This window comes from Oryzias melastigma, linkage group LG16 (genome assembly GCF_002922805.2).
Source record: "Oryzias melastigma strain HK-1 linkage group LG16, ASM292280v2, whole genome shotgun sequence".
NCBI classification, from domain to species: Eukaryota; Metazoa; Chordata; class Actinopteri; order Beloniformes; family Adrianichthyidae; genus Oryzias; species Oryzias melastigma.
In genome coordinates this window covers 16,613,170-16,632,507 of record NC_050527.1, presented here as the reverse complement: position 1 = coordinate 16,632,507, position 19,338 = coordinate 16,613,170, and the positions used below count along the sequence as shown (strand labels likewise).

Below are 19,338 nucleotides of genomic sequence, written 5' to 3'. Positions count from 1 at the left end.
AAACTTCTGAAAATCTCCTTTTACAACTTGATATTTTATGTGGCTAGGACATTTCTTACCCTGCTAGCTCACTTTTGTATGTCTTTATTCAGTATTGTCGTTACTACTTTAAAAAAGACTTAAGTATTCATATAATTTGTTGTTGAAACAAAGCTAGTATGATACAGTCAAGTGTCTGTCATTCATGCTGTTTAGACCAGGCTGACCAACTCAAACTTGGACTGTTTGGTCAACACTTTTGTCTGAAAGCAAACGTTTGTTTGCAAGTAAGTCTGGTACAGTTTGATTACAGTGTGAATGCAAGTGGACCGTCCAGTGAATCAAAGAGAGTAAATGACACCGGTGGGAATATTTTTAGCTAAAAAGATATAAACTCTCTTTAGCACATTTCTGAAAATGCATAAAACACAAAAATGGGCCATTATTTTGTCAATCAGCAAAACCTTGTGAGAATTAGGCTACACCACTACAGCAATATTTCAAGTAATACTGTTAACTCATCTCACATTTTTCATAAGTTTATTTTTATTAACAGTCACAAGCTGTTGTAACCCAGTTCAAACCCAGAACAACACAGACACACTAATGAAAGGAAATTTAGGTCAACCTGCAAAGGTTACTTCATCTATAACACTGCCATTTTTACAGCTCCTTATGTCTTTTTCATTTTGCTTTTTAAGGTGAATATTTGGCGGTTCCACTAAATCTAGTTGACATGTGTTTAAAAGAACTCAGTCTTTCATTTAGCGCTGTGTCCTGCAGGTGTTTTGATCAGATCTGTTGTTTTCTGTTTTTTAGAAAACAGCAGGGGGCTAACTTTATCATCTGGCGTTGGAGACGTGCTCGTAATTCCCCAAACTTTCCCTCTTAGAAGCAAGATGAAAACAAAACGATGACACAGCTAAAACCTATTTACTTGGGTAATGACCAGATGTGGTTGGACATCCTGTTCCCATTAGAGCAACACAACCCAGATTTACTTCCAGATGAACACAAACAGGTGGAGTAATATTGGGCTGGTGGATTCTATCATTACACCCCGGCCGAATGGGCAGAATGCGTCCGTTTACGGAAAAACCGCGCGTCTGAAAAAATCTCCTCTTGGAACAGAGAGAAGTCTTTCAGAAAGCTCCAGTATTTTCCTGCCTCTGTCTGCTGTTTGTGGGGTGAAAGTCCAAAAATATGTCATCTGTATGGTTGTCCAACCACTTATTTGGTCTAAATTATAGCTTGTGGTCGTCCCAGCGCAGCAGGAAGTTTCTTAAAAAGCATGGCGACTGCATTTTAGGTGTTGATGGTCTCCTCGTTACAACATATAGGGCGTGCGCAATACACAGGGGAGTCGTTGTTTTCATTTGCTGTAAACGAGAGCAGCTTTGCATATACTGTAAGTCTGACTGCGCTCTGGGCCAGTGGGTAGCATACTGTTACCGGTTATTACAGCATCATGAAAGCTGCCTTTCACACTTTTACAATCGCTGCACTTCCAGGCCTCAACATTTTTTGCCACATCTGTCGTTGAGCCTGCTCTGTTTGGCGTGGCCGATCTACGCCGAGGAACTTTCCTGTCAATCATCCCCACAGTGGCAGTTTTGTTCCCCAGCACACACACACCTTCCTGTCCCAGTGTGGACAGAGGACAAAGCAGTGACGGACGGGAGAAGATCCCCCGACAGGGAAGTACAGTATGGAAGGTGTGTGCCGGAATGGGTGACAATGACCACATTCAGCCAGACACAATACTGGGCCTCGGCCCGCAAAGACTGCAGCCTGTTTGTGGGCCAGAGCGCTGACCGCACAGAGCAAAGGGTGACCGCCATCTTCCATTGGCTGGAAATACTTTGAATGAGGAAAAACGGAAAGGGAGGAGAGCGATTGCTGGACATGTGGAAAATCCAGGGACAACACATGGAGAAGAGGTGATACATTTTTTTATTTAAAAAAAAAAAGGGAGAATCACGTTTTGCCTCTGACTCATCCCATCTTCTGGCTGCTGGTCCCACCACGTGTTGATGGCCTGCACGGATCCACATTCCCTCTGCCTGCCTTCTGATCAGTGGCCCAGCCATCCGTTCATTCTGGGAGCCGGCTCGCCGCTGTGTGAGCGTGTTTATTTTAGAGAGTGTGACTCACACTTCCTGTGCTCTGCCAGTGAGGCAAGGCTCTATGGAACAGCAGGACGCCCGCTCGTGCTCAATTCTCTCTTTCTGTTTGTCTTTCTCTGCCTCTCCGTTGCATTGCTGATAGGCCCAGCCCCGGCTCTGCGTAATGCGGGGGCTTGCTTGAATGGATGACACTCTGGAATTCATTTACAGATGCCGCACTCCGACTGCAACTGGAAGATTTACGCCATGCCTGACATGTTGGGGTCTGTGAATGTTTTGTCATGTTAGAGCAGGGCCACTGAGCTTCTCCTTCATATAACACTTTAATAGGGTAGCTTTGCCAATAAGGAAGTGATGATTGTGAGGATGCACCTCCAGGGCTCTGAGCTGCAGAGGAAAACCCCGTGTAAGACTTGTTTGTAATCTTGTCTGTTGGCAGCGTGCCCCTGCTGTTAAATGTGCTCCAGTTACAGAAACGGCAGCGCGTGACTTTTTTTCAGGATGTGTGGAGATGACTTCAGCTTTGGAGGTGTGGTTACTGGGAAAAAAGAAAATTCCTGGAGCGATCCGAACTTTTGGACAAAGTTTTCCCAGTGGTCTTTTAATTATGAATTTTTAGCATAAATCAATAAAGATGTGGCATTAGAAATTCCCTTCTGAGATGTGGAGTAAGCCTGCCCCTACTTCCCATCATCCTTTTGTTTACATCAGGGGTCCCTAAACTTTCTTCTCTGATGTGGGGCCGGGTCGGTTTGTAGGCTAGCAAATCTAAACCTAAACATTTATGTCTTTCCAGAAAGCCACACACAGCCAAATTTTAAATGATTAATTTCTGTAATTTTCACAGAAAAAAATAATACTAAAACATTAAAGATGAAACCAATAATATCCTCTTCCATCATGGTTCAGACTGCAGCAGAGTGGAATAAAAAGTATGTGGGTCTCGGTTGGAAGATTAAAAGAAAAAAAAAAGTGTCTCTGTGAAGGAGGGCCGGATCCGGCCCACGGGCCGAAGTCTGGTTTACACTTGAGTCAGATTCCAGCTCAAATGAGGAAAAGAAGATCTAGTCGTGTGCATGTGGATGGACACTTGAAGCTTGGAGCTTGTGGCTTGCCGTAGTAGCTTTGACATCATACCTACAAGCTTTTCAAACTGTATTTTGATGATTTGAATAAAAAAATATTCATTTTCTTTATATATTTCCTCCATCGTCAGAAAAATCCCAGAATTACATGTTAAAAACACAGTTTTCATTGGAGTGGGTCTTTAAGGACAAGGGTTGAGGCTGGTCACGGGGATGCTCACAGTCTGGACGGAGGAGACAGATGCTGAAAACATCTGTCCTGTAAAAGTGCAGCACTGGCTCTGAGGATTTTCTAGACAGTCGAGTGAATCAGCAAAAGTGTCAACACCTTCCAGTCGGAGCAGAAGAAACTTCTCAGTCAAAAAAGTCAAACATCTTTTCTAGAGCACATCCCAAAGTCTGTGTGAGATTGATTCCCTTAAATTCATTTTAGAAGACCCCTCTCCCCACCTCCTCCTCCTCCTCCTTCTCCTTCTCCCTGCACATTTATACAGTGGAAACATTCATTCAGTGTCTTCGTCTCTCACTCTTTCTCCATCACTTCTTTTTTTTTCTTCTCTCTCTCTCAGCAACACACCCACTCAAACAGTCATATCCGCTCTCAGTCTCTGGCTCTCCCTGCTCGTCTCACAGTGCCTGTGAAGCGTCTCTGAGGGGGAAGACCAGACTGCTCTGTCAGGTAATCTAAACTCTGCCTCTCTCTGCTCCCCACTCACTCGCTGACTGTTTTTCTCTGCTATTATGAGCCATCCGTCTTCCAAATGCAAGTGCTGCAGGATGACTGAAGCTTTTGTCATTTATTATTCAAATTCGAAAGTTTATTTTCTGGTATTTCAGCAGTCGTTGGAGCGTTTTTGAGCTTTATAACGATTTATGGCTAGTCCTTTGTGGAAATATTAAAGCTCATTTGCTGCAAATATCGTTAAGTCAAAACTTGTTCATCTTTTTTCGAGTTCTCTTTGAGATCTTATTAAATATCTGCAGCAATTCTGAGGGGTTTTTTCTGAGAGCGGAGGATGGAAAACCTGCAGCTTTTTCCACTTTTCCTGACTGTGCCTCCCCAATGTCATTAAAACCTTGGATCTCACCTGCAGTCGGCGTGTCTGCGTCACTCCAGTGGGCTCCGTCCTGCCGGATGTAAAGATCCACGCCGATCTGCTGCTGTTTTGTTCATTGAGAATGTGATAGCAGTGATCTGCCAGTCTTCCCACAGCTCTGTGAAACCCCGGTCCTCCCTGCTCCTGCTTCAGAGGTGCGACGGTGCATCCTCTCACAGAGCTCTGAGACTGACTGAGGGCTCCGGTATGCGCCGTTTTGCCAGACAGCATCCTGCTTAGCAGCTCTATCCCCGGCTGAGTGTGAATCTCAGCCTTTGAGGGTTTAAAAAAAAAAAAAACAATTCTGTCTGCTTCTTTTTCTTCCGACGACTCTGCGATCGGTTTGTGTTACTGTGCAGAATTTGGGAGAGGGACTAAATTTGACTAACAGCCCTCACAGGGACTCCGGTTAAATTTTCCGTGCCTGGGATGCGGCAGAGCTGTGTGGTTCAATGTCAAAGGTCACGCCAGTTTGTCAACGCAAGAAGGGGCCAAGCAGTACCACTTCTCACTTCCTGCTGCCACTGAGTGTCTATAGTCGGAGAGGATGCTGGGAGATAAATTTAGACCTCCAGCTCCCTCTCCATCTGCCGTTGCTCAGAGTAGGATGGTTTCCATGGGAACATGTACCAGGCTATCGCCAGAAAGACAGAATGGGGAAGAGGGAGATGTGTGTTTGTTTGTGTGTGTGTTTTTTTTTTGGTTAGGAGGGCGAGGGTGGTGATGCGATGGCACTTTTTGAAAGGAGCATATTTTAACCACGATCAAAAGGAATTAAAACACACACAGGGGCGGTGACAAAAGTTTGAGGCGTGAACCTGCAGCCCCGCTGAATGTTTTATGGGATTTATAATTTTAGAAGCTCTGGACTTCCCAGCGAAGGTGATGAAAGGAGACAGCGTGTTGCAGCACGTGCGTGTGAAGGAGGCGGGCAGCGAGCTCTTCCGTGTGTCAGGGCTCCCTTGGGTTCCTGCATCAGAACCTATTTGTGCTGACAGAGCGTCCTCGCTGCTCGCGTCCCTCACTCATCCTGTCTTCTATCGGGAGTCATTAATCACATTTTAAGTAGACACACCAGAAATGAGTTTTTACAACAAATCACTTAATGGCAGTTCTGGGAATGTTAACAATATGGTTCAGGACATGCAAAGTGTTGACAGCTTGCAGGTTAGGATCTGCCCCCAGCAGTGGAGGGAATTTGAAGCTGCGTCGGTGTCTTTCTGCACACACCTCAGACTAAAAATAGAATGAAGAGCTCCCTTGTCCAACCCTCCCTGCATTTACATAACTGTGTGCTTCATCAGAGATCTTATTGTGGGATCTTTTTCACCCTCCAGGATCTGGAGAGGAATCATTGCTGCATCACAGTGTTATTGTATATGAGAGGCACCATTGTTAAAATGCCATTCCTGCGGAATGAGGACTGTGGGAGGAAAGCCCCTCCGTGAAACCGGGGTAGGTCACTCCAGGGTACTACAGATGTTCAGACGGTTACCTCCGTTGTTGCAGGGTGGAGGGTGTTGCCTGTGTGTGGGCTCTAGCTTTATGGAAGGAGTATGGCATTCCATCCCTTCACCTTCCTGGCACAGACCTGACTGTGTGCTTCCTCACCAGTCTAGACTGCTATGAATAATGGAAGAAACGCTCTTCCCAACCTAAGAACCCTACAGTTGCTTAAGAACTGCAGCAACAGATGCGACGGAGATCATTAAACTCTGAGAACCAAATGATGACTGCTGTGGTCATGGTATGAAGGATGAGCGACCTTCCCTTTGGGATTTCCTTTTCTCCACCTCCATTGCTTCTTGCTGAATTTTCACTTTTCTCTGTTATGCATGTAGGTATCTCCTATCAGTTGTTACACGTTTTTCTGAATTTATGTGTAACCGGCTCAACATGTGTCCTTACGTTTGTAATTATTCTGGATTATTGCTGACTATATGTACTGATGGTCTGCCTTAATCAAAGCATTGATCTGCTTAGACTCACTGGATGGACGATGGTTCTTCAGCAGGTCTTAGGAGGAAATGTGGACTTTCTCCCTGATTGAAGCCTTTTCAAAAACAGGGATTCTCTGCTCTCCACCATGTTTTCTTTATTTAGGATTTATGGGAACTAAAGGATGCCTTTGGTTCCTCTCTGTGTGGAGTTTGTATGTTCTCTTGTGCATCTTCCGGTTTTCTTCAGGCACTTCCTCCCACAGTTCACAGACATGCTTCATAGGTTAGTTGGTGATTCTAAATTGCCTCTAGGTGTGCATATAAGTGGGTGTGTGGCCCTACAACACTGGTGGCATGTTCAGGGTGTAACCTGCCTTCTCCCTACAGTTGGTAGGATAAGCTCCAGCAACCCCATTACCACAAAAAGGGATTCAGCGGGTTCTGAAGACCCAGCAAAACCCAGTCTTAAAACATTCACAGTGGGCATGGACTAAGACATTAGATATTAAGAATCTACCCTTAAAAACAGTTTGGAATAACCCACTTATGCTTGTAGGAAAATCACCCTTTTTGTGGTGCAAGGGGCTTGAAAAAAGAGTGGAAAATAGAGAATCTATAAAAGGATGGTACTTTTATGTCATTCATTGAGCTGAAAGAGACTTTCAATTAGGTAGATAGAGAAGATTTCTGGAAATATTTACAACTCAGAAGTAGTCTGAAATCTGCCTTTGGTCTAAAACAAGCACAGAAAGAGAATATGATTCAATAGTGGCTGAACTCAGCTGGTAATCTACACCGCATCAGCGTTCTATAAAAAAACTTTTAAGTAATTAAAACAAACTTTTTGACAGCTTGAGATTGGATAAAAGTGACTTTTACTTAACACAATGACTTAGCAGGTAGCTTTCATTTCAAGCATGGATCCTAACTACAGAATAAAAAATCTGTCAAAAGAATTTGGCAATTAACAAAAAAAACATATAGATCTGCCAGCGTCTTGTTTTGGCTTCTTTTTTGTTTTTGGTTGAATAAACATTTTTTTTAATTTAGTATTTAGGTAAAATAAATTAGTTTGACTAGAAATCAGACAGTTACACTTAGTGAGATCTATAGTTTCGTCCACGTCTATCGGAAAATCTTTACCTTATTTCTGTGGCCGCACGTTCTTGATCAGTGTTGCAGAGATCTGCAGCTGTAGAGGGAACACACATGATGTTGTACTTCAATGAGCATTTGTCTCCAGGGACTGAGGGAGCTGCAAATGGTATTAAGTTCTTGAATGATTCTCTGGGCGAGCATGTGCAGGGACCGTCAGCAGTCAGGAATGGCTGCTCACTGAAAATGTTATGATTGGCCCAGTGCTTTGGCTGAATGTGCTTTGATTGGATGCAGTACAAGAATCCCATGTCTTGAGCTGAGACTAAGAGCGGGCTTTGTAATAAGTGGAAAGTATTGCAGAACATACATCTTGATAAAGAAAGAGATTTCAGTGTTTCTTCATCTCTTAGTTTTTTGTGATTCCTTGTTCTTCATAAGCACTGCTTTCTAGTAGTGTGTAAGTGAGAAATATTACAGTATATCTTTCCCCATAAAGGAGTTCATGGGATCCTGATCTCAGACGCTTTGATTTTTTTTGTCTGCTCATAAGCTTTGCACCCTAGTGGCAGGATAGTGTGAAGCGTGTGCACTGAAACACAGCTGCTGTGATACTAGAAAACTGCCCCTGCCATGTACTCCTCCTCAGCCTCACTGCCAGATCAGATAAGGGGAAGCGGTATTTCCAACATTTGTTTTGACTCTGTGCCCTGACACAGGGATCTCATCTGTCAGCGCCCGTGCTGAGGACATCGCCTGGCTGGTCTGAGCTGATCTTGGCCCTGCAGAGTAAAGCAGTCATAGGTCAAAAATATTTGTTTTTAGTCAGAGCCTTTTTTTTCTTATTTAGATTTGTCTAAATCTGAGCTAAAAACTGTTCTCATGGTCTGATCGTGCCAGTGGGCGGAGCTAGAAGATTTTAGGGGGGGGGGGCATCTGAGTGGAAGGCTATTGCAAATATAAAAACAAATAAAAATGTAATATTTTAAGCTGTTTTATTATTTTTATGAATATTAAGACAACAGTTCTCTTAGCTGAGGTTCATAACACTTAAATAAGTTTTTATTGATGATTTTTTAATTCTTTGTCAGTAATGATACTAATATTGACTCAAAAATTGTGTGCGGGGGATGGGGCTGCCCCCACCTCCAGCTCCGCCCCTTCTTTATTCTGTACATTCCTCATTGCAGGATTTGCTGAGTAGAATACTAAAAGTTTAGCTCTCATCTGCAGCATTTATTTTAACTGTTTCTTTTTATTATGATACTAATAATTTGATTATAACAATCAAGTTTTGACTATGCCAAAAGATAAGATTGTCCTTTTAGTATTATTGTTTTTTTTGTTTGTTTTTTTATGCTTTGCTTTCTTAAAAAAGTTTTAAAAGGCTGGAACCCAACAAAACAGTCATGCAAAACTTAACAATTACTTTTCTTTTGCTTTAGTTAGAGACCAATAATATATGTCCCCTTTATGGTGACTTTGTACTTTTTTGTGTTTCTATGTTTCTTCAGATCCTTACAAAAGTGGAAACCCTGACAATCTCAACAGGCAACAAAGGAGATGCAGAGAAAACCTTGGGAGGACCGTTCAAATGGCTGAAACAAGAGGAGAACTGATCAACTTCGCTCAGCAAGAGCATCCATGTTTACCTGCGTTCATGCAGTTCCAGGGCATGCTTTAATGATGCCCCATCTGCTCTTGAATAACTCTTCACCTGATATAGAAAATATCCCATACTTTATTTTGCAATTTAGTCTGTTGATAGTTACCTGTCTTTGCTGCCAATGACTAACCTGTTGAACCAATGAGGCTCATAGAGCACTTCATCTTCAGTCTGTGAGGCCTCCTCTCCACTCTATGGAGGCTGAGCCCAGCCGTCGGGCTGATAGGGAGTGCTCTGAAAGGCAGGGGCAACGGCACGAGACGGTTGAATCTCCTCTAGAGTCTTGTCCACCTCAGCAGCCCAGGCAGCCTCCTGGCCACCGTCCTGTACCCAGAGGTTTGGGCCGCTCACAAAACCGCCAGTCCAGACGTTCCGACCTCCTTCGGTTACAGCAACGGCAAGCTGCAGAATGGCAGCATTCAGACTCTCTTGGTCCCTTAGGAGGCAGCTTCTTATCTACAGCATCCCCAGCTGCTTCATCCCTCCCCTCTACATCCTCTACCCAGGGTGAGCACCCTCATGGAGTGCCATCTCACTCCAGCCAAGAAGGCCTCGAAAGTGTCAGCTCACCCAGAAAGGGGGAAAAGAAACCACAAAAACCCGGGAAATATGTATGCACTTATTGCGGCCGTCCATGTGCCAAACCAAGTGTTCTTCAAAAACATATCCGCTCCCATACAGGAGAAAGACCCTACCCTTGTGTCCCTTGTGGCTTTTCATTTAAAACCAAAAGCAACTTGTACAAACACCGTAAATCACATGCCCACCGCATTAAAGCCGACCTGGCTTCCAGTCGGGATGAGCCAAGTTTAAGTGGTCCAGAGGGTAGCGGTGTTGGGGAAGACCCTGAGGAACACACAGATGGAGACAGCACAGAGTCTGAAGAAGAGACAGGTCAGCATAGAAAACTCACCTCAAAGGAGATGCTCAGGCAGCAGAGAAGAAGTGATAAGGAGCACCATGGAGGTTTGGAAGAGAGCCAAAGGCCTGAAGACTCACAGGCTGTCAAGCAAAGACTAGCACTGAGGCTAAGTGAAAGGAAACGTGGCCCAATGGTTTCTCCGGATGATGCTACTTCCTCCCTCTCCACCTCCTCTTCTTCTCTAGGTCCTGGTAGTAAGGGCAGCACAGAGTCTGGATATTACTCTGGATCAGGTAGTACAGAACTTTCCCAGGTTAGCCCGCCTAGTTCCAGTGCCAAAACATACGCAGAAATCATTTTAGGGAAGTATGGAAGAATGGGAGGGCAGCAACGCAGTCCCCACCAACAGCAGCCTCATTGTTCACATTCTTCATCCTCAGGAGCTGAGGAGAAGAGCATTTCTTTTGCTGTGCCCAAAACTCAAGTGATAGAACACATAACCAAGCTCATCACCATTAATGAAGCAGTGGTGGACACCAGTGAAATCGACAGTGTTAAGCCGCGTCGCTCATCCCTGTCCAGGAAGAGCAGCATGGAGTCACCAAAATTTATTGTCCCAAGAGATCCCTATGCATTTGATCCCAAAGGGGAAGCAGCAGGCCCAAGTGGTTTGAGGCACCCCCAAAACCCAGAGGTTGATCCATTGGACACACCTGACTCCTCAGCAGTGCCTTTTTTTAGAAGCCACTCAATGCCATCATCTACCAGCCAAGCTGAGCCCTTCACTTCTGGGACTGTATCTCCTAGAGGTCACCGCCTTTGCCAATCATTTGATGAGCAGCAAGCAGTGGTTGCAGAGATGAGGGGTGCTCAGCGCATGCTCAAACGTCAGCCCGCAATCGAGGTTCCCATCGGAGCCGAGTTGATGTTGGAAGAAGCCAGTTCAACTTCTACGTCCTCCACCTCAAGAGGCACAGAGTCAGTTAATCAGCCACAGCAACAACATCAAGAAAAAAAGAGTCCCAGTGGATTTGAATGTGAAGCGTGTGGGGCCTACTTTCAAAGCAGTGACGCCTTTGAGGGTCACAGAAGCATCTGTCCAGGACAGGAACAAGAGGGGGGAGATGCAAGTAAAACATGCAAGGAGGAACGGCCCCTGATGATGCACTATAAGTTTCGAGCACTAGCAACAGCTGTGAGGAAAAGAAGAAAAGAGGAGAGTTTGGAGGAGGATCCTCCCAGTCCTGGGCCTGTACCAATGTCAGGCAGCACCACAAGCATTGTCTCGGTGCCAAGCAGATCTGAGCACAGTCAGGCACATTCAGGTTGGTCAATTTTTCTTGTAGTAGTATTAATAAGGTCTATTGATTATCAGGACTAAGAAAGCAAAAAGTATTTGTACTAATGGCTTTTGATTAAACCTCTGTTCCTGGTGTTTGTCTTTAGGTGTTACTTTACAGTCTGAGCCAAATAAACAGCAGCAGCAAGAGAGGAAGGGCGTGTCTGTCATCCAACATACAAGCTCTTTTGAAAAGCAAGAGAGTATTTCAATGGAAAGCCAAGAACCAGACCTCAGAGAGAACAAGCAAACACAACGACCTGAGCCAAAACCAACACCATCCACATCGCGCCTCATCCGCCAGCCAAACATACAGGTTCCAGAGATCCTTGTTACAGGGGAGCTTGATCCCGACATACCATCCGTGTCTTCTGCAGTCACAGCATCATCATCCAAGGTATGTGACTTTTCAGAGATTGGTTGTCACACTTTAAGATTTTGTGTAAAAGAGTTGCACCTCATTTACTCAACAAGTTTAACCAGTTGAACTATCACTATTTATTTAAGAAAAGCTAATCTACAAAAACTTTCTGTCTTGTTAGGAGTTAGAAAAAGCTGAGGAGTTTCACTGGCCTCAGCGAAGCCAGACTCTGGCACAGCTCCCTGCAGAGAAGCTGCCACCAAAGAAGAAAAGACTGCGCCTGGCAGAAGCATCCCAGTCCTCTGGAGGGTCTAGCTTTGAATCTCTGTCAATGTCTCGCAGCCCCAGTCAGGAGGGCATCGTCTCAAGCCATTCTGCATCATTTGAGGACTCAGTGCGGTCTGAATCCTCCGTTTGGGCTTCTACCAACCAAAATTCTCAGATGTTAATGGTACCGTCTGCTTCTCACCAACAGAGCCACAAAGAAATGAGACGTTCAGCCTCAGAGCAGGCACCAGCTAGCCCTCAACAAACAAAAGAGATCTCAGAAAACAGAAGCAAGTCATTTGACTATGGATCCTTGACCCCTCAACAGTCTACATCCTCCTGGAAAGAAAGACGAAAATGTCTACTTAAGAAACCTTCTCCAGATGAACCTGATCCAATAGGGACCAACATTGTACAATTGTCCAGGGCAGAAAGTCCTAAATCTGGTCCTTCCCACTCTCCCCACCCTTCTGTGTATTCTACTGAGGTAAGCTCCCAGCTATGCCTTGAAGGAACAGGAAAGGCTTTACAGCTGCTACCACGTCAACTCTTCCCGGCCTCTCAGGATTTGCCAGTTTTGCGGCATGGAGGCCACCATGCGTTACCCCCAGGATCCATGTCACAACTTCTCCCCGTCACTACAGCCTTCTCTGAAAATCTGTCCACCCAGGTCCTCCACCGAGCCTTCTTACATACGCAAACAGGCGTTCCACCCATTCGGATACATCCACCCCAGATCCACGTCTCAGATAATATGAGAATACCATTGCATCAGCTTCCTCCTTTAGTTCCCATGCCCTTCTCCTCCAGGAATAGAGCTCTGTACTTTTCTGTCAGTCCGAGGCTTGGCGCAAATGTTCCTTCACTATCCTCATCAGAGAGTAGACCTTCAATATCATCTATATCTGCTACCCAAGCACAACAGTCTGTTGTGACCTTCTCCTACCACCATCCACGACCAGTCATTGCCACATGCTTGGCACAGCTCACACCAGTAGTTTCTCTTGTGGTGCCAGTGCGCCTCCAGGCTCATAGACCTACCTTTGCTAGTGCCATGTATACTACTTTATCCCAAATTCTGGCTTCCACTCAATCACAGGAAACAGTATCTTGCACAGCTATGGTCATTATGGGCCAGGTGAATCAGGACAAGCTGCAAAGAGCCTATCTAAAGATCCCCTCTCAAGATGTCAAGAACCTCCTTTCCTTGTCTTTGCCAACAGAAATGGCCTCAAGCTCTGGTGAGGGATATGGTCCACTGGGGGCTGGAGGGAGCAAACGCATGCTTTCTCCTGCCGCTAGTCTAGAGCTCAGCACAGAAGCTCAGCGTCACCAGAAAAGGGTGAAAGAGGAAGAAGAGGAGCAATATCAGGGTGCTGAGAAAAGTGACCGTGTGGAGCTTGAGGGAAGACAAGAAGAGAAAGTTAAAGCTTCTGGGGAAAAACTGGAAGAAGAAGAGAGAAAACCAACTGATAGAGTTGAAGACACATTGGCGAAAACAGAAGACATGCAAGACCAAGTACCAAGGACATATACAATGGATGAAAAGAAGGGAGAGAATAAAATGGCTGAGAAAGCAAGTCCAAAAAAGGAACAGGTACCAACTGTGGAAGCAGGGTTTGAAAGACCGAGCACTCCTTCATATCCCAGCCTCCACACCTCCACCTCAGTGAACTGGTGCTATTTAAAGTACGTCAAACCCAACCCTTGCACCCAGAGGGACCCTAGTACCTCAGTTTATTCTACATGGAGCATCAGTGCTCACAATCCAAACTTACCAGGCCTCAGCACGAAGGTGGCTCTGTCTCTGCTGTGCTCCAAACAGAAGCACTGCTCTGAGACATACACCATGGCAACTGCCCCAACACCAGCCAAAGTACAAATGTCTCCTTCAAGCCAAAAGACATCGCTCTCTGTGACAGAGGTAAACACAATCAAAACCTACAGCGAATCTGTACACTTTACAAATAACCACCAAGTCACACTTTCAGAGGAAAGCTTTAACATGTTTAGTTTTTAAATAATACTACCTATACATAATCGGGTCCAGGTTTCACATAACTTGTCTCTGTGAGTAGTGTGGGGATAACATTGTAGGAATGACATGCTGGATTAAAAAAAAACTTCAATATGAAATAAACCAGAACAATTAACACTTATTTGAAGTTGTTTTAAATTTTTCTTGAGTGCAGGTACATGCCACCCCACCCAGCACCCATGCCGAGGTAAAGACACAACAAAAGCACGAAAAAGAGGAAAGTAAGGATTCAAAAGAGGAAAAGGCAGCCTCCACTTCCAAACAGAGCGGGTCCTCTTCCAGAGTTCATATCTTTGAAGGAGGGTAAGAGTACATTTTTTTTTTATCAAGTTTCTTATTTCATGGGTGCCTCATGTATCTGTTCTTCTGACTGATGACAGCAAAACAACCACAATGGAGAGCTGAGAAGAGTTCATAGAGAATTCGAGTAGCAGATGGGAGGCAGTGCTGCCCACAGGGACTTCATTTGTACCTGCAGCCAAGCTTTTTCCACTTACTCCTGGCATGAACTTCTGTGTATGAGACGTGTTAATTTGAACACTTTAACAGCAATTTGTGTGTGCAAATATCCAACTTCCAACCAAACTTCATGAGCGCCCCATTAGTATGTGTTTATGCTCCAAAGGCACAGTAAGAAATAACTAGCAAACGTTGAGGCCATAGTCATGGCTGTTGTTTGTCCTCAAACCTCTACATGTTCATAAATTATGATTTTATGATGTTTTGAAGCTCTCATAAGATCAGTATGAGTTCTTCTCTAGGTTCATTAGAAATTAGAATTAACCCAGCAGCTAAGTATTGACACTTCTGTTTTTACTTCAATGCCAAAAAAACAGGTACAAATGAGAAAAAGAAGGATCATTTTGAACCAAAAAAAAAAATTAAATTGGAAAAATAAATTCCATCCATGCGTTTACTAAACCTGTTGAATCTCTTTTAGGATTACTGAGTTGCTAGAGTCAACCGTTGGTGAAGGCAGGGTGCAACCTAAACACGTTGCTAGTCTGTTGCAGAGCTACACACTCAGATTCACATCTAAAGGACAATTTAGAGTCACTAATGTACCTATGAAGCATGTTTTTGGACAGTGGGAGGAAGCCGCACTGAGAAAGAAACATGCAAACTCCACACAGAAAGGTCCCAGAGAGGATTCGAACCACGGCCTAGAGCGCTAATCACAACTTTGCTGTGCAACCTTAAAAATGAATAATTTTTAAAAATGCAGCAAGTTTTCAAGCAGAGTTTTGGCTGTCTGGGTTATTATGTATGAACTTTTATGCAAAGACCAGGGTGTACCGTGCCTTCACCCAACAGTAGCCGGTACAGACTCTGGCAACCCGGTGACCTCGAAAGGGATGCAGTGTGGAGGGATGATGGACGGACAGCAGATTCAGAATGAACCAGTTGTCTGCTTACAATGAACTAATTCCAAGTCTTTATCTTTTGCTATTTTACTCACATCCAGTTTTCCCATTTCCAGTTCTTGTTTCTTAGCTTCCTTTGAACTCTAAATTTTCGTTATTTTTTCTTGATCACAGGCGTCTTAGCAATCAAGTGACATATTTTTCTGTTGTGGAGAGCATTGTTCCATCCTACTAATGATATTATTTCATAGTTGAAATGGTTTAATTAGTAGTAATGGTCCATCAATATGACTTGGCATATTTAAAGATTCACAATGAGATTGTTGGCGTGCTGCTAGTGTAAGGTTCCCTCAGTGAAATGCAACTTCTGCAGAGTTTTCGGTTTCCAGACATGTGGGTGGATATTTTTAGCCATGACAAAAAAAAAAGAGAAAAGAAATGCCAGATAAACAGCAGCCTGCTCCTCAATGAATGCATAATCTCAGTACTGAGACTGGGTTAGACTCGCACAACAATTTGTTGTGATTTGCTCTTGCTTAGGCTGTCATACAACAGGGAGCATTGTCGATGTGGTGCATGTACTGTAATTAAACAGCACCCATTGGCTGTCTACCACTTGGAATGAAGAGTACATTTCTTTTCGGGGAGTGAAAGGAGAGCAGTTTTTCAGAGACGGCAGTTCACGTAAAAATAAAGCATCTGTGGTCCACTTTGTCTCTAAATAGTCTGCCGGTAAACATCAAATTTGCTCATAAACAATGTTTTTATAGACCAAACCTAAATATGAAGCTCATTTTTTTACATGTTATGTCTATTTTAGCTTGTTGACCACAACCAGGCTTCCCTTCCCTCTCTTTAGCTGCTGCTGTTGTTGGCAGAGCTGCTGCATCCCAACAGAATAGCTGGTATTCTTGTTGGGTGTAGTGGAAACGTACGGCTAGAGGGCTCCGAGCTGCCAGGCTTCTTGGTGGGGCATCCCCAGCCCGCCCTCACAAAGGAAGCCTTGTCTGTTGACTTTCTGTGTGGAGCAGCCTTTTTCCAGTGACATTTATTCTGATCAATATTTTCATTAGAGCGATGACTTGAGTGGCAGGGTAATGGGTGTCACTAGTAGCCATGAAATGCAATCAAGTTTGCTGCGCAGACACACTCATTGCCCTCAGAACCTCTGTGACCACACTGGTTTGTGTTTGCGGTCTGCAGAAATCACATCGTCATTGTTTCCACCCGCTGCTGCTTTTGGTCAACGGTTCCTGTTTTTTCTTTTATTTTTTAGCTCTTTAAGGTATTTATATTTCTAGCAGATACTACAATCAGTCAACACTGAAATGAGATTCAGTAAGAGCTGCTGAGACTGAATCCAGATGTTTTCTGTATTTCTATATGTACAAAAAACAGTAAAACCAACAGGTTGGTGCTACTGCAACTTCCCACCTTAAGGTGTTCTTAATACAACTCATCTATAATCCAGCCTCTAATGTTTGCACAATTTTGGAACCTTTTTCTTAAACTCATTGTTCTGACAGCAGCATGTGGTCAAACTAATGAAGGTAAAATGTCACTAGTAGTCCCACACATGGGTGTAGGAAGTTGGTTCTATGGATTTTTCTTTTCTGAGGGAGGGCTGATCTGCAGTCCCAGCCACCCTCAGGAACCATTTAGTGGTTCCTCCCCAACCCGACCCTTCATGCCAAGTGTCCAGAGGGGATGGATTGGATTTCATTTGTATGACCGACTGCAGATTCAAACCCCCAATGTTCCAGTTTCATGGCGGACACTCCTCCACTGGGTCAGCGAGCCAAATGATAAAATCCCTAAAACAGTCCCACTGAAACTTCATTTTTATAACTCATCTAGGAGACCACGGCTCTGGAGAAGTATGTTTAGAGGGCAAAAAAAATGTGTCCATGTGTCAGTCACTGCACAATCTGTTCTACTTATTTTAGTATTTTGGGATGGTTAGCACTGTTGCCTCACAGTGAGAAGGCTGTGGTTTGATTCCTGCCTTGGGTCCTTGCTGCATAGAGTTTGCATGTTCCCTTCGTGCATAATTGGGTTTTCTGCGGGCACACAGGCTTCCTCCCACAGTCCAAAAGCATGCTTCATAGATTGATTGGTGACTCTAAATTCTCCCTCAGGAGTAATCAAGTGTCTGTCTGCCTGAGCCGCTGCATGTGATGAACTATTGAACTGTCCAGGGTGTACTCCACCTTCACTGAAAAATGAGTGGGATTGGTGTTTATGGTAGGTAGGTAGATGGATGGATAGATAGATAGATAGATAGATAGATAGATAGATAGATAGATAGATAGATAGATAGATAGATAGATAGATAGATAGATAGATAAAAGAGCAATTTGGGCTTGTTTTCCAATGATCAAAACCTAGAAGGAGTCGCATAGTCTTGCATTCATTACCTTCTTTTTCTTAATGATAAATATGAATTATGTCTGTTTTTGGCACAAATAAAATCAGATATATGAAAAGAAACTAGCATCTTTATATATATATATATATATATATATATATGTGTGTGTGTGTGTCTATACACTTTATATACATATATATATATGTGTGTGTGTGTGTGTATGTATATATATGTATATTTATATATGTGTGAAAATAATAAACAACGGGGCGGCCTGAACCAGTCCTTTTTTAACCCATACCCTGCAGCCAAGCAAAATGGAGTATTCAGCGGGACCGCTGTGTAAATATATAGATCTACTTCACTAAACTTGAATCTAAGAGCTGTTGCTTTAGTACGATTTTAATTTTCCTTTTGACCTTATAAATGTCTTTTTTTTTTTTATTTATTTTTCTTTATTTTTTGCCGGACGGAAAAAAAAGAAGGGGGGGCAGAAGAAGATGGCAACAGAGGGAAACGACATAATAAAATAACCAGGACTAAGTAACAAACTAGAATGGGCGGGGCCTGTCTACACACACACTCTATAGTTACACACACACCTGTTGGCCAAAATAGTCTCCACATTTAAACTAGTCATAAAGTACACAACACAACTGTACCTGCAGCTCACACGCTCCATCATACAACGCACCCCATACCACCTACGCCCGGGCCCAGGAGGCCACATAGCGTCCCCGCCCGCCCCATCCAGACCCCAGACCCTATACATTTCTGACATGGTTTTATTGCTCATTACAGATCAGCAAGTGTTTTCTGTTGTTCCCTCCTCCCTTTCTCTTAGTGAATTTCTTTTGTTTCATAAGAACGTGGATATAATACTAAGGTCTAACAAAATTGTATTGATCTTCATTTTCAAAATGTCATATTAATTCATTAAATCTACAATGTGTCTTTGTTAAAGCAGTTTCTGGTGTTTTAGGCAAAAACTTCTTTTTAGTTTAGTGATACACTTGAAAGATGGGCAGCAGGACAAAGAAATAAAGGATAAGCATATCTGGGTTTAATGTTAGCCAAAGTATACACACATAATAGAAACTTGACTGACTCATTTCTTATTTAAATTTTACCGTACAAAGTTCACAAATTCATTGCCAATTATGACAGAGTACTAGGGCCACCATAAAAGAAGAAAAATAAACATAAATATATGAAATAAAGTTGTAACATTAGGAGAAAAAAGTCAAAGTTTTACAAAATAAAGTTGCAATATTATAAGAAGAAAGTTTTATTATTTGAAGCAATAATGTACAAGAATAAAGTAAAAAATACGCTTCTAAATATTGAAGTCTTTTCAAGGAAAAAAATGTCAAAATTAAAATGTTACATTCAGGTTTTAAAATGTTCCACATTTTATTTGATTGTTCCAAGACAATCAAATATCACCTGTTTAATTTGTGTTGCAGAGCAAACAGATGGACATCACACTGTTAAAGAATCTTGCTTTATCAGCTTCACTTTTTTTGTAAATGTACGGTTTTATTTTCAGAACAGAATGACTTTTTCCTTGTAAAATTAGACCTATTTGAATAATAAATTTTTAGTTTTATTCAAATAAAATTTTAACATTTTTCTAATAACTTTACAAATTTGTACTCATAAAATATTGACTTTTTTCCAGTAATTTCACAATTTTTTCCTAATGATTTTATGCCTTTTATCCATTAATGTTTGACTTTTTTCTAGTAAAT

At 43.1% G+C, this 19,338-nt stretch overlaps 1 protein-coding gene across 2 annotated transcripts in view; it reads left to right on the top strand.

Moving 5' to 3' along the window:
* LOC112143399 (transcription factor HIVEP3) overlaps nt 1-19,338 on the top strand; it is a 51,257-nt gene that overhangs the window by 26,577 nt on the left and 5,342 nt on the right. Inside the window, exons 2-6 of one of the 2 annotated variants that reach the window (XM_024267333.2) lie at nt 3,760-3,869; nt 8,837-11,175; nt 11,297-11,586; nt 11,732-13,741; nt 14,010-14,158. In XM_024267333.2, the coding sequence (XP_024123101.1) occupies nt 9,183-11,175; nt 11,297-11,586; nt 11,732-13,741; nt 14,010-14,158 (4,442 nt within the window). In that variant the 5' untranslated portion in view covers nt 3,760-3,869; nt 8,837-9,182. The remainder of the gene's footprint in view (nt 1-3,759; nt 3,870-8,836; nt 11,176-11,296; nt 11,587-11,731; nt 13,742-14,009; nt 14,159-19,338) is intronic. The other variant, XM_024267332.2, reaches the window with a different exon arrangement.